The sequence below is a fragment of the Channa argus genome, chromosome 7, assembly GCF_033026475.1.
Source record: "Channa argus isolate prfri chromosome 7, Channa argus male v1.0, whole genome shotgun sequence".
Lineage (NCBI taxonomy): Eukaryota > Metazoa > Chordata > Actinopteri > Anabantiformes > Channidae > Channa > Channa argus.
In genome coordinates, this window is record NC_090203.1 from 14,922,940 (window position 1) to 14,936,067 (window position 13,128).

The 13,128-nt window shown below is 41.4% G+C and overlaps 2 protein-coding genes across 4 annotated transcripts; both read left to right on the top strand.

Annotated features, from left to right (window-relative positions):
• The first annotated feature begins 202 nt into the window (after positions 1-202).
• Positions 203-4,670, top strand: LOC137130086 (zinc finger protein 93-like). 2 transcript variants are annotated; one of them, XM_067509789.1, is made up of 5 exons: positions 203-337; positions 1,122-1,307; positions 1,402-1,517; positions 2,635-2,778; positions 2,944-4,670. In XM_067509789.1, the coding sequence occupies exons 2-5, from the start codon at positions 1,163-1,165 to the stop codon at positions 3,790-3,792; spliced, it is 1,254 nt and encodes a 417-aa protein (XP_067365890.1). In that variant the 5' UTR covers positions 203-337; positions 1,122-1,162; the 3' UTR covers positions 3,793-4,670. The 2 variants fall into 2 exon arrangements, with proteins under 2 accessions (XP_067365890.1, XP_067365891.1); XM_067509790.1 differs by having other exon boundaries at positions 337-455.
• Positions 4,671-8,029: 3,359 nt separating this feature from the next.
• On the top strand, positions 8,030-12,928 carry wu:fe05a04 (zinc finger protein 572). 2 transcript variants are annotated; one of them, XM_067509777.1, is made up of 4 exons: positions 8,030-8,389; positions 8,523-9,107; positions 9,716-10,677; positions 11,319-12,928. In XM_067509777.1, exons 2-4 carry the CDS (start codon positions 8,531-8,533, stop codon positions 12,171-12,173), a joined length of 2,394 nt encoding a protein of 797 aa, XP_067365878.1. In that variant the 5' UTR covers positions 8,030-8,389; positions 8,523-8,530; the 3' UTR covers positions 12,174-12,928. The 2 variants fall into 2 exon arrangements, with proteins under 2 accessions (XP_067365878.1, XP_067365879.1); XM_067509778.1 differs by having other exon boundaries at positions 8,526-9,107.
• The last annotated feature ends 200 nt before the right edge of the window (positions 12,929-13,128 follow it).

Here is a 13,128-nt window from a genome sequence, read left to right on the forward strand (position 1 = left end):
TATTATAGTCGGTTATGACAGTATAATGCTTGTGTATTTTGTAGAATTGTTGAAGTCACGTGCTTCGTTTCCATTGAAAGTTTGTTACTTCCTGTAGTCACTAAAATGCAGATCCTTTGTATCCACGAATAAAGGACTTGGATAATCTGTATTTTATTTTTTAGTGCACGGTGTGAACATGAATTGCCAAACAACACTATACCTGAGTCTCTCCTGCCGCCATCTTTGTTGTACCGGACTAAAACCGTACACCAGGAAGTGTCTGATCTATGCATTCTACTTCTCTGAGATCAACTATCTCAGTCAAACTCCCTTCAAAGAGCGGTTAAGGTTTACGGTAAATGTCGACTCAGCTTTGTGTTTGTTATTTTAAAAGTTTACATTGTGTGCACATTTACGCATAAAATGAAACAGAAACTAATTCGGACAGGCACCAAACAATGAGTTAAAACGTGGTGTGTGTATAGTCACGAAAAGTCTTCGATCTTTGAATGGCAGCCAGTGTTGTTAGCGCTAACTAGCTAACCAGTAGCAAGCTAGCTAGTGTTAGCCCGCTCGATAGCTTGTTAGCGTAGTACTTTACACCTAGCGTTAGTTACGTTCGCAGAGGTTAAAACAAAGAAGGTATCTTTCACGGAAGCTGTTCTAGGTTCATGGCTAGATGCGCTAATAATTTAAATTAGCTAATTGAAAGCTTGGATGATTGATGGTTGTATGCTTGAACGTAACCTAGCGTTAGCTAGTTAGCTTAGCTGGCGGCCTTAAAGACAGTAATGCAACGTTAGCCAAGATGAGCCAAAACTTGAGTGACTCCCGTGGGGAAAATAGTTAAACAACGCCTAAACTATATACCGTGAATTCTACAAGACATGGCTTTAGAGTTATTTGTTGTGTAAAAAACAACGGCAAAATATTTGTTGTCATCTGTTGAACATTAAAAACTATTTACGCAATTGCCGCTAAAATTGTTGTGTATATAAAACATTAAAGGCAGCGTTCCCGCTGCAAGTAAAACTCGTGTTATTTTCATGGGATGGGTATCATTTCATTCTTCCTATTATAATTGAATATCATTATGATTGTTATTAATTTTTATGTTTCTGTTTTTTTATGAAATCCAGGAAAATTTTGACTGCTTGTTGTGAGCACCTAGTATCACAGGATGGACTCCGAGATTTTGAATATTGAGGACATAGTGATGGGACGGGGACTGCCAGACCCATCTCCTGAGGTTCCTCCTGAAAAGCCAGCAGAACCATACAAACCCATCACTTTAAATGGACCTCCTGCACCCGCTATTCAATCCTGTAAGTGGCAAGGCTTGAACACAATTTCTTGAAAACATCTAAAATAGGAACTGTTTCTCTGTATGTGCCCGCTCAACTCCTTCTGTCCTTCCAGACCAGCATGAAAATCTCCAGTGTTTTCAGTGCTTCATCACATTCTGCAGTGCCAAAGCCAAGGAAAGGCATATGAAGAAGAGCCACCGGGAAGAGTATAAACAGCAGCTTCAACAGGTAAGTTTTACAATATTAACGGGGAGAGTTCTAAATTTTATTCTATTACATTTTCCGCTCACATGGATTTATAATTGTTTAATTGGTGTTTGCTTTCAGAAACACTACCATTTTTAACCCTAAATACACAATGATTTTTATGGTCCGTATGTTGAGGAACCTTTTCTTTTTAACCACCCCCCCGTACAACCTGTGGAATTGCAATGCCATATAAATTAATGGTCAGAAAGAACCCAAGTATCACGTAACATACATATACATGTTGCTAGAGGTATTTCAGTGTTTCTAGAGGTATTTCAGTGTTTCTAGAGGTATTTCAGTGTTTCGTACAAAGGGATCCGAGAGCCATTCTTAATAATGCTGTGCCTAAATTTCACTGCCTGTCCTACATCCACTCCACTCTCTTTTTTTTCTTGAAGAATATGTAGCCGCTGCAAAGAGACCGACGTTGTTGAGTATGATTTGTCCGGTGCTGTTATTAAGCGCACCATTTAATTGGCCCCTCCTCCCCAGTTCGGTGAGAGCGAGAGCAGTGGTAGAGTAACATAGTGAGTAAATGAAGGGAGGAAGCAGCATTATCGAGATCAAATGCGTAAATGAGAGAAATCAAACGGTCTTTTTTGATCATTACACAGCGTTATGTTTATCTTGTCTGCTTCTCCGTGGCCTCTTTACTCTGCAGGAGTGTGTGTGTGCGCATGCAAAGTTTACAGTGCAGAGGACTGAGCAGACATTAGGTCTGACAGTATGATTTTGTGCTGTTAAAGCTTGTTATATCAGAATACACCAGGGTAAGTTCCATTCTGTTGGCCTGTGTTATTTGTTACTGTAACTTTGTTTTTAAAAAGCAATATTTATGAAAATAGTATGTTTAAACCTTAACCGTTACATGGAATTTACCATTCAAAGGTGCTGCATGAGAAATAGATACCCAAGAGGTTTTTTGTGTTTGTGCGCAAAATCTCTGAAACCTTTTCTGAAGAAACGCTGTATTTTAAGAGCGTGTACAATTTCTATGCAACACCTTTTATTCATATGTGCATCACTTCTCCTTAAATTGTTTTAATTTTGTCTTGTGTTTTACTTTGTCTTGTGTTTTACTTTTACTTCATCACAGGGAAACACACTGTTCACATGCTATGTTTGTGACCGTACGTTTCTGTCATCTGAGGAATTGACACAACACCAGCCAACACACAGCAAGGATGACAAGCCCTTCAAATGTGTCCACTGCAAGGAAAGCTTTAAAACATTCTCTGAAGTGAGTACAGTTTTAACGTACTCACATTTTTTTCTTACTTTAAAAACGATATAGAAACCCCTAGGTGAATATTTGAAATGAAGTTGAGCTATGTCTCTAGCTTTATGTATTTGGGGCCTTCTACTTTGCACTCATTGTATCTGTTTTTAATATTCTCCTTTGCAGCTCACATCTCATAGAAGACAGGTGTGCCCAGAGAAACATTTGGTGTGTAAAGATTGCAATGAAACCTTTCGCAGTGCTGCATTGCTGCGTACTCATCGCCTGACCCAGCATCCCCGCCCAGATGTAGAGGCTGCAGAACAGCCTGAGGATCCAACGAAAACCTATCGTTGTAATAAGTGTGGTCATGGTTTTGAAACAGAGTCAGAGTTGGTAGTGCACCAGGAAAATAACCCTGAAGGTCAGCAATGCAACGGCAGCGCTCCATCTGTCAAAAAGCGAGGGCGGCCTTCCAAAACTGAAGATTCGACAAGTGCAGAGAAAAAGGGAAAGCGGAAAAAGAAGGATGAGACAGAAGCATCTGAGGAGTTGGTGAAGGCCTGCAGCACAGAGTCTGCCACAATCCCAACAGAGGAAAAAGGAAAAGCAGGTGGAGCCAAGCGAGGCCGTCCTTCCAAAGCAGCAGCAGCAGCAGTAAAATCAGAAACAGAAGATAAGAAGACTTCTGAGGATGATAACCAAGCTATAGTAAAGGAGAAGAAACCTAAGCCAGATTCTGCCCCAGCTCGTCAGCACCCCTGTCCTGAATGTGACCTTGCTTTCCCCAGCTTGGTTCAACTCCGTACTCATAAGAAGGAGAAACATGCACCACGGAAAGCCCATCCCTGTGAAGAATGTGAAGAGAGCTTTGCTCGTCCTGAGCAGTTGGATACCCACATGTCACGAGCTCATGCTGTTGGGCGCTTTGCATGTCCTACCTGCGGGAAAAGCTTTGGCCGTGAGCGCACGTTGAAAGCTCATCTGAAAAGCCACCCGGAAGAAAAGCCTGAAAACCCAAATGCAAAAAGATAATTTAGAATTGGGGACCTTGCAAAAAGTGTATGGATTTTAAAGATTTTAGTCAGGAATTATTATTGTTTTAACACATCTGATACTCGAGATAATGGTTTCAGATGAGTTTGGAAAGATTTTGAAAATGTTTTAACTATTTTTTGATTTAATGTTTGATTATAAGCTGTATAAAAATTGGAAAGACACACCTCCTAAATAGACTAACCAAATGTTAAATTCATCTATTACAGCATTCGTCACTAAGTTTATTTGTAAAAACAAAATGTTTTGAATAACTTTTAAATAATTTGTTTTTTTAAGCCTGAAATGCGTGTGGTGTGAATTTATGACTTGGTGTCCTGAGTTGAGTTGTTCAACTCTCAGTGGTATTTTTTTCCCCCAAAAGAGAGTGGATAAGTACATATTTTGAAAAATATTAGAAGCCTAGTAGAGATACTATGTTTGAATGTGTAGTTTGTCAAAAGAAATGTGTTCTGTACAACTTCTCATTCATATTGTGCATTTTTTTACACTTAATGCTTCGATTATGTTCCTTTCTAAATTAATTCTGGTTGAGAACGAATACTGCTCTAATTCTGCTAAAAATCGCTCCAGATTCCTTGTCAACTGTTTGGAAGGTGGGCAGAATTGATCCACTATAATCCTAATTTTGATTTATGGTAAAATGTCCTTTTTATTTTTTCACATATTAGGATACTTCATGTCTTAGACATGTCTTAAATGGAACTCGTGGCTCTTTAATGCCTTGGAGCCGCATAAGGAACTGTATATATTGTGTTTATTCACTGATTGAATTGTTTCTCTCCGCACTGCAATATGTCTGGACATTGCAACAATATAATAAAATGATATCCCAAGGGAGGATGTTGTCGAATTAACTTGGCTTTTTTGTTGTTTTGTTCTTACTTAACATTCAGGGGCACAACCTGTAAAAAGTATGTTGTTTAACAACCACTTGCTTTATATTGCTAAAATGGTTTGCAGCTGGTTTGATTGTTGAGCACCAGGATGATTGTTTGCTTTTGCCTATTAATAGCACATTTAAAAACAGCTGAAAACCTGATAAAATGGCAGCGATGATAGCAGCATTTCAGTTATGCTTGACTCTATCTAGCTGGTTACACAAAGACAAACTCTCATTTTGACCTTAACCACTGGACAGTTTTGTCAAGGCATGCTAATCTTGGTGTATGAGACATGCTAATATTGTATCTTGTTTAAATATGGGGTTTGGCTCCCAAATAGGGGGATTTTTTTATGTGCACTAGGATAGAAATGTGTTCAGCTTTCAAAAATATTTAAATTTGAAAAAGTTGTTCTTTTTTTAAAAGTTTAATAAATAGTAAAATGTGAGGTAGATTTAATTTTCTCAAATAAAACATTTTATTTATTTTAATGTATTTAAAGTTAAAACTTACAAGAAAACCATTATGTATTTGACGCTGTGGTTCCTTTACCTGTTGGAGCTATTGTTACATTGCTTTAGTGTTTTCTTTACTCGTAGTTTACTATGAAAATTCTGAGCCAATAATATTGCCACTAATTTGTGGTGAAGTAAAAGTATAAAGTCAGATGTGAATATGCAGCAATGCAAACATGTTCTTCGAATACTAAATGAATACTGCCTTCTTTGACCCCTAAACCACAACCTGCATGTTCTACTTGCTATGTTGCGCAGCCCTCTGGCTGTGGCATAATGAACCAATCCCTGTGCGCATTGCGCCAACTGAAGCTGTATAGTCCACGCCCACCGGTGAATAGGCCAAAACTTGCTACTTTATCACTCTCATGGTGCGCTCATTTTCTACCGCAGCTGCACCATAAAAGAGCAGCAATCATAGCACTTCAATTCCTTGCTAAAGCGCAAAGCAACAACTCGGGTGGCATCAGCAAGGAGAAAGTAGGCGACATAAGGCTTGGTGGTGCCTCTTCTGTCTACTACATCCAGCCCGGTGACCTTCACCCCCGCTGCCTCGGCTGCTTGGTGACGGAGCAGGTGGGCCTCACCCTTACTTAGTGGGTTTCCTGCATGTTCTTCAGGCTGCTCCCTGAGTACACATTACGCTCCCGGGTGGATTCTTTCTCTGAAGCCCCGAAGCAGCATTGGATTCTCCACAATTTGCCCGACGTGGAGCTTTGCTACTGTCCACCTGCTCAGCAGCTTCCTCAGGTATAGGGATCGGATGATTCTGGCTCTGCTTCTCACAGCTCATTCTCGGGCTCCCCCTTGCACCCCTACCACCAAGCAGAGGGGCCGTACCAGCGCCAGCGGAGCAATCCTCTTGGCTCTGGATTTTCCTGAGGACGCCGTGTCCCACGTTGCTTCCCCTTAGACTCCTACATATGAGACAGCTGCTGCACTGGTTTTTTCGCTTGCAGATCGACCCCGTGCATCATCGGAGAAAACTGCTCATGATCACCCACACCAGTGGGTCGAGATCGGGAATACTGGAGGAAACCTCGGCGTTTCCCCCGGCGTCTGGGGCGGGACATGCCTCTCTCAGTCAGAGGGGGCTCCCTGGCCAAGTCCTTATGGACAATCCCCTAGCTGACCAGGGTTTTTTGCCCCAGGTGGTGACCACCATTTAGGACACAAGAGCGGCTTCCAACACTTCCCCTTATGTTACAAGTGCTCATCATTTCAGCACTGGTGCTTGGACAGGGGAGTGTCTGCCCCTTCATGTCCTCTTCCTCAGGTTCTGTCCTTTCTCCGGTCCTTGTGGACAGAGGCTTATCCTTTAGAATGTTGAAGCCATACGCAGCTACAATCTCCTTGTGCCATGAGGGATTCGCAGACAGGTCTGATTTTCTCCTGGCGAAAGTTTTTTAAAGTGTGTGCGCTATACGGCATTGAGAATGCCTTTTTGTTCACTATGGGGAGGGCTCTGCCGGACTCCCTCTTTCCGTCAGTGCCTGGCCCACTGGCTGTGTGAAGCCTTTTCTCAGGTATATCAATCAGGCCCCAGAGGACATCCATGCACACTCCACAAGAGAAATGGCTTTCTATGTGGCTCTGCTCAAAGGGGTGTCAGTGTAGGACATCTGCTTGGCGGCATAATGGTCCTCTACTTGCTCTTTCGGCCGGTTCTATCTTCGAAACGTTTTACGCCTCACACTCTCCGGTTTAGTGCTTTCTGGCCCCCGGAGTGCACACTCTGCTGAGAGTTAGTTTGTCTTGTATCTTTATCATGGTCCCCAGGTACTAGGTGGACTCACCGAGTGCTGGGCAACCCCCATTCCTCTTTTCCTCTCTTTCTGCTATCCCCATGTCTGCGGGTGAATTCACAGCTGTGACCCCCCCACTCCTTTTGCTTTTCACGGTTCGGGTTGGTCCAGGTGTGAAGCAGGATTCTGTTTTCTCTGCTTCAAACTGCTGTATCGCAATAATGGGGCATGTCCATCCTGCTGTAGCATGTGATTCGTTATGCTACAGCCAGACGGCAAGCAACCTAGGTAATAGAACGCTGGTTACATATTGTAACCCCAGCTTCTATGACTATGTTGCGCAGCCCTCTGGCTTTTTTTGGGGACTCACTAGTACCTTTTCCTGGCTGAAGAAAAAAGGTCAGTTTGAGGGAAGAAGTGCAGCGATCGCCGCTCTTTAATGGTGCGACTGAGGACGTAATTGAGCGTAATATGAGAGCGATAAAGTAGCAACTTCAGGCCCACTCACTGGTGGGCGTGGACTATGCTGCTTCAGTTGTTGCAACGCGCACAGGGATTGGTTCATTATGCCACAGCCTGAGGGCTGCGCAACATAGTCATAGAAGCAAGGGTTACAATACGTAACCATCGCTCTGTGGTTCTGATGTAATTTGCCTGTTGCCAAATCAATCAAGAGTACTACCTGAAAATGACTTAAAGTGAGAATCACAGAGATGCAAAAATACAGACACCAACCTCTGCCGGTGATCCAAAATGACTACAATGAGATACAAAACCAATAAGATGCAAAATAACTAGAACGACAAGCAGAATTATGTGGCATTTACCGTTGTTCTGTTTTTCTTAGTGTGGATGTCTTGCTCTTACGTTGGACAGGTGGAAGGGACCATTGTGTTTTAATCTGAGTCCCACTTGGTGTTTTTCTCATCCTGTGTAAAATCCACGGAAACCTGTACAGTTGTTTGGCTCGTCTAACAGCTGTAGTGCCGCTCCAGGACACTAGGGGCGCTCGAGCATCCATGTGGGTTTCCTCTCCGCGTGACGCCTTATTTGTTTTCCTTTTTTCCAACCCTCTTTATCTTGGGGATGTGTAAGTTTGTGGCTAGCTAATCGGTTCATTGTTATCGCCCTTTTCTTACGTTGTGCGACGAGCCGTCTCCTATTCTTTTCCCGTACAAATAACCCGTTTTGCTTGGCGATAAAAAGCTAAAAACCACTGACGCTGAAGCTTGTTATGTTAATAGTGGTGAAGCCACGCTTTGCCATCATTTCCTCCTGCCAGGTGAGGAAGGTGACTAACAACGCTTTAAGGTGTGCCATAAATGAAATTCGATAGAAAAGTTGTTTCCCAGCTTATGTGAAAACTAAGCAAACGAAAGAAGAAATGAGGTATAAGGAGATAAGGTTTCCATAGATGTAATCTCCTCTTCAGGTAAGGTGATACGGTTATTTGTGACAAGATTAGAATTATCTACTTAACATAATTATACACGTCCTAAACAGAGTTTTAATTATTCTATTGCTGTCATAAAAATTTAATAGAAATTCTGTCAAACTCTCTTCAGCAGCAGTCATGTCTATTGAATACACTATTGATATCCAGCTAACAGAGCTGGGATTTCCAGACATCCTGCAGCCGCAGGAGACCTCGGTCAGTCAAACACGCCGGCACTCCGCATCCAATGGCTCCTTCTCACGCAGCCACTCTCCAGCTTCACTTTCAGCCTCACGCAAACAGGGACTACTGGTCAGAGGCCAACAGTCAGTTGATGGAGAAGAAGGTGGTTCAACAAAACAGACCTTAAAAAGTCAACAGACCACAGCGGATTCACATCTTCCGGAGCCAGTGACTCAAAAACCCTTAAATCTTTTACAAAGTCTTCAAGATGAAGATGCTGTCAAAGAGTCTGAACTATCAGAGGTCACAATAGACACTCCCACCACAGGACCTGAACCCACAGGCAGTCCACAACTAAGAACTGAAAAGGGAAAAGATGGACAGGAAGATGTTGGTGATGGGGACTTGGCACACGAGGGCTCGGCAGAGCTGCAGCAGGATGTTGAAGATGACTCTGGTGATAGTGAAGTTTCAGAGGTGTATGAGGAAGAAGAGGTGGAGGAGGATGAGGCAGAGGAAGAGCTAGACAATGGTAGGACTCATTCCCTGCGATGCTTTGAGCATCCAGACCTTGTTTACCATCCGCCTGAATCACCAAAAAGTTTTTCTCAGTCGCTGTACTTTAATATTTGATAGGTATTTGTAGATATTGACCCTTACAGATGCAGCAGTCTTAACACAAAATAAAGTTTTTAGGTGCAACACAAGTCCAAGACCAACATGGTTAAATCATTTTTGTACACTTGGAAAAAACAAATAATAAACTGTTGGTATCAGCTAATTATCACAAGTAAATGTAATTAAGTTGTAACTGGATGCTGCTTTTTAAGTGTGATTATTTCCTTAATTTCCATGAATACCATTAAATCAGTAAATTCTCTTGCCATTTTAAAAATAAAGTTTTACTTATGTTGTGCATTCTTGTGACCTACAGTAAGAAGCATGGGCAGAGACTAAATGGACTATTCAGAAAGTACTTTTAGAATTATTATATATTATTATTATAGATTAATAATTATTGAAGTTTTTCCAAAACAATTCCTCTCTGGTGTTTTAAAAACAAAACAAAAAGGGTATTCCTGAAATCTTTTTATTTAATGTTCAAGTTTTTCTTTTTTGTTCTTTTTTTTTTTTTTACAGAGTCAGGTCATGCAGGTGACTACATCTGCAGTGTTTGTGATCTCCAGCTGCCCTCCAAATTCAAGCTTCAGGATCATATGAACTTACACACAGGAGCACGCCCATACTGCTGTGCTGAATGTGGGAAGCGCTTCTGCCAGATTTACAACTACCGTGTCCACCTGCGCACACATGCCCAAGCCAAAGTGGACCGTCTCCGATGCCGCATCTGTCGCAAGGCCTTTGCATCACAGGACGCTCTGACAGACCACCTGTCAAGAACTCACTTTGAGAATGAGTTTTACGAGTGTGACCAGTGCAAACGCGTGTTTACTTCCCTGAAGGCATGTGAATACCATGTGCAGTTACACAAATGTATGCTGGATGTTGTATGTGAAATATGTGGCCGCAATTTCTCTTCTCTGAAGTCTCTCGCACGCCACCAGAAGAAGATGTGCTATCGTAATTTTAAATGCACTGACTGCTCAAAGATCTTTACAAAGAAAAATGCTCTCCTGAGACACAGCTTCTCCCATCTTGGTTTGCTTCCTTACACCTGTATACGATGCCGCTGCCACTTCCGCCTGGCTAAACTCTACCGCCAACACAAGTGTGAACCCCAACGCATTCACTGTGTGGCATGTCTGCGAGAGTTTCTTAATCAGGAGGACTTCCAGCAGCATAAAAAGGACACAGGCTGCTGGGGCAATCAGGAGCCGAAAGGGGATGAAATTAGGTGTTTGGAGTGTGGACAGAGGTTTGGCACTAAGGAAGAGCTGAAGAAACATGCTGGGGCTCACCAGAGGGTGCTGAAATGTGCTGAATGTGGGAAGGGGTTCCGGTCAGCACTGCTATTAATGTCCCACATGGGTGGCCATGCTGGGCAATCACCCTGCCTTTGCCAGAGCTGTGGATTGGGCTTTCCCCATCAGCAGAACTATGACAGCCACCTTAAGACCTGTGGACAAACACCTCAGCCTGCAGTGAGTTTAGTCAGAGTTTTAAAGGACTGTACCCATATTTTCACCAGCACTAAATCTAAAACTTTTACAGTACCCTGCTGTCATCCAATTATGGAAACATATTTCCAGCCATTGTGTTAAGTTCAGTGTGAAAAAATCAGCTTTGAATGATTAAATGTTATGCAAACCAGGCTGCATAGATATGAACATGGTTTGAGCTTGTTAACCCTTACCAGCTGTGTTATAATTTTTATTACGAGAAATTATTTATTATTTTAACATTGTAGTCCAGAGCAGAAATGTTTGTCCCTGTGTATTAGTATCCCGGATTTGACGCCTCTTAGTCTTAATCACTGCAGAGAAATATAGCAACTATTGAAACTAGGTTATTCATAAATGCAGTTTCATAACAGTTTCCATGTTTTAATGAACTAATAAATTCCTTAGCATCACAGCCACACAATTGTTTGCCATATAACAGGGATAAGATTTTTTTTTCAGCTGTATTTTTACGTATTTTTTAAGTTAATTTGACTGGCAGCTTATTGACTTAGTACGTTTATTCCCCAAACAAATCTTCCCACATAGGTTGTCCTCACATGTCACACTTGTGTTTTGTATGATTGTTAATGGGAACACTTTTCTTATCTTCCCAATTTTAGAGTGCTCCTAGGAAACGCCAGGCCTCAAAGAGTCCTTCATCTAAGACACAGAAGATCACTGCAAAACCAGAATCAGCAAGTCCAGAGATCCCTGTCACTTCACCTTCTTTTGTTTTGAACAAACGTGCTCCACCCGTGGAGAATTCGGTCAGTCCTGAACCTGTGACAGAGAGTGTGTCCACTGCGTCTGGTCAGTCGGACGGGTTATGGAAGCTAACCCTCGACAAACAGCCTCCTCCTGGTGTTAATCTTGTTTTGTTTCTTCCGGTTTGTCCAAGTCAAACCAATGACCCGACAGTTCCATCTGGAATCCCCCAGACACTACAAGTGTCAACTATGCAGGTGCAGCCTAAAGTGGCTATCTCACCTGTTTCAAGTAATGGACATCTGAGAGAGAACCCTCCTTTTGGACAGCCACTGAACACCCCTCTGGATTTGTCCACTGGGCTTAAACAGGATCCAGAATGTGAAGCACCTCTGGATTTGTCTAAGAAGTGTAACTCCTCTGTGTCTGCTCTTAATGATATTCCAGTTCTATCTATTAAAAGTGAGCCAGGAGAATTTGAGATCTCAGGAAAGTATAATGGCAACAGAAGATTAGCAGGGTTCAAAACAACTCCTGGAGGAGCAAATACAGAAGTGAAGATGTTAAAAATGGATCCAATGGATCTCACGATACATAACACAGCAACCAATGGAAAAATAATGGATATTAAGAAAGAGCCTCATTCTCCTGGCTCGGATCTTGATTTGTGGTCATCAGAATCCTTCCAGTTGACAGGCAGGAGCCTAGAGAAAGAAGTCAAACTTGAGGTTAATGTTTCACAGCCTGCATGTCCTGAGATGGAGAAATAAAATACTTTAAGGGCGTAAAAAGAGATTAAAACCCCCATGTAGTTACAGTCACTTCCATGCAAATCATATAGTTACTGTTTTACTGTACCTGCAGCAACATCAAAAAAATTGTAGTGATAATACAATATATAGACTGAATATTTTATAGATCTCTTTAATTGGTATATCTACTGTCATATAGATTTTTCCTACAACTACAGCGTTTTCCACAAAAATGAGTAGCCTGGGAGGAGCTTGCTATCGGTTGACTGTGGCTTTTGTTTTAGAGTAAAAACATTTTTGGTCCATAAAACATTCCCAGCTCTCTCTTCTTATGGAATTTGTTTGATTTGCATTTTGGATAAAGCTTATGGCGTGGCCCATCAGAGCAGAATGGTACTTTATTAGTACAAATTCTATGCAATATTGTGCAGAATTTCTCACTGCATCACATTTTCTTTATCTCCACTTTAGGTACTTGTTTGTGTGTGGGGGGAATAGGGTCCTTATGGTTATTCATGTGTATTACTTTAATGAACACTGGATTTTGTTTTTGTATTAAGTTGAAAGATTTAAGTGATTTTTTTCTTTTGTTTACTTGACCTTCAGTACTATGTAAATATTTTATCAAAGCAAATTATGGTACTGATCAGTAATATGATGTAATTTTCCCGTTACATTTGCTAAATCTTTATGGTCTGCAGGTATCTTATGTTTTTCTAAAAACAAATAAATATTTGTCCTTGATGAAACATAATTAAATGTCTTGTAGATGACTTGTTTTGAGAGATTTTTGTTCAAAATGATACCAACAGCTTTGTTAGATTATATATATATTACGCAGAAGAACAAACTGTAGTTATGATTAATACATTTAAATATTGGAATAATGGTCTACCTTTAAAGATTACATGACTTAGTTTTTTGAAAAATAAACATGAGTGCAGAATCTCAGCATCTAAACCACTTTTTTATT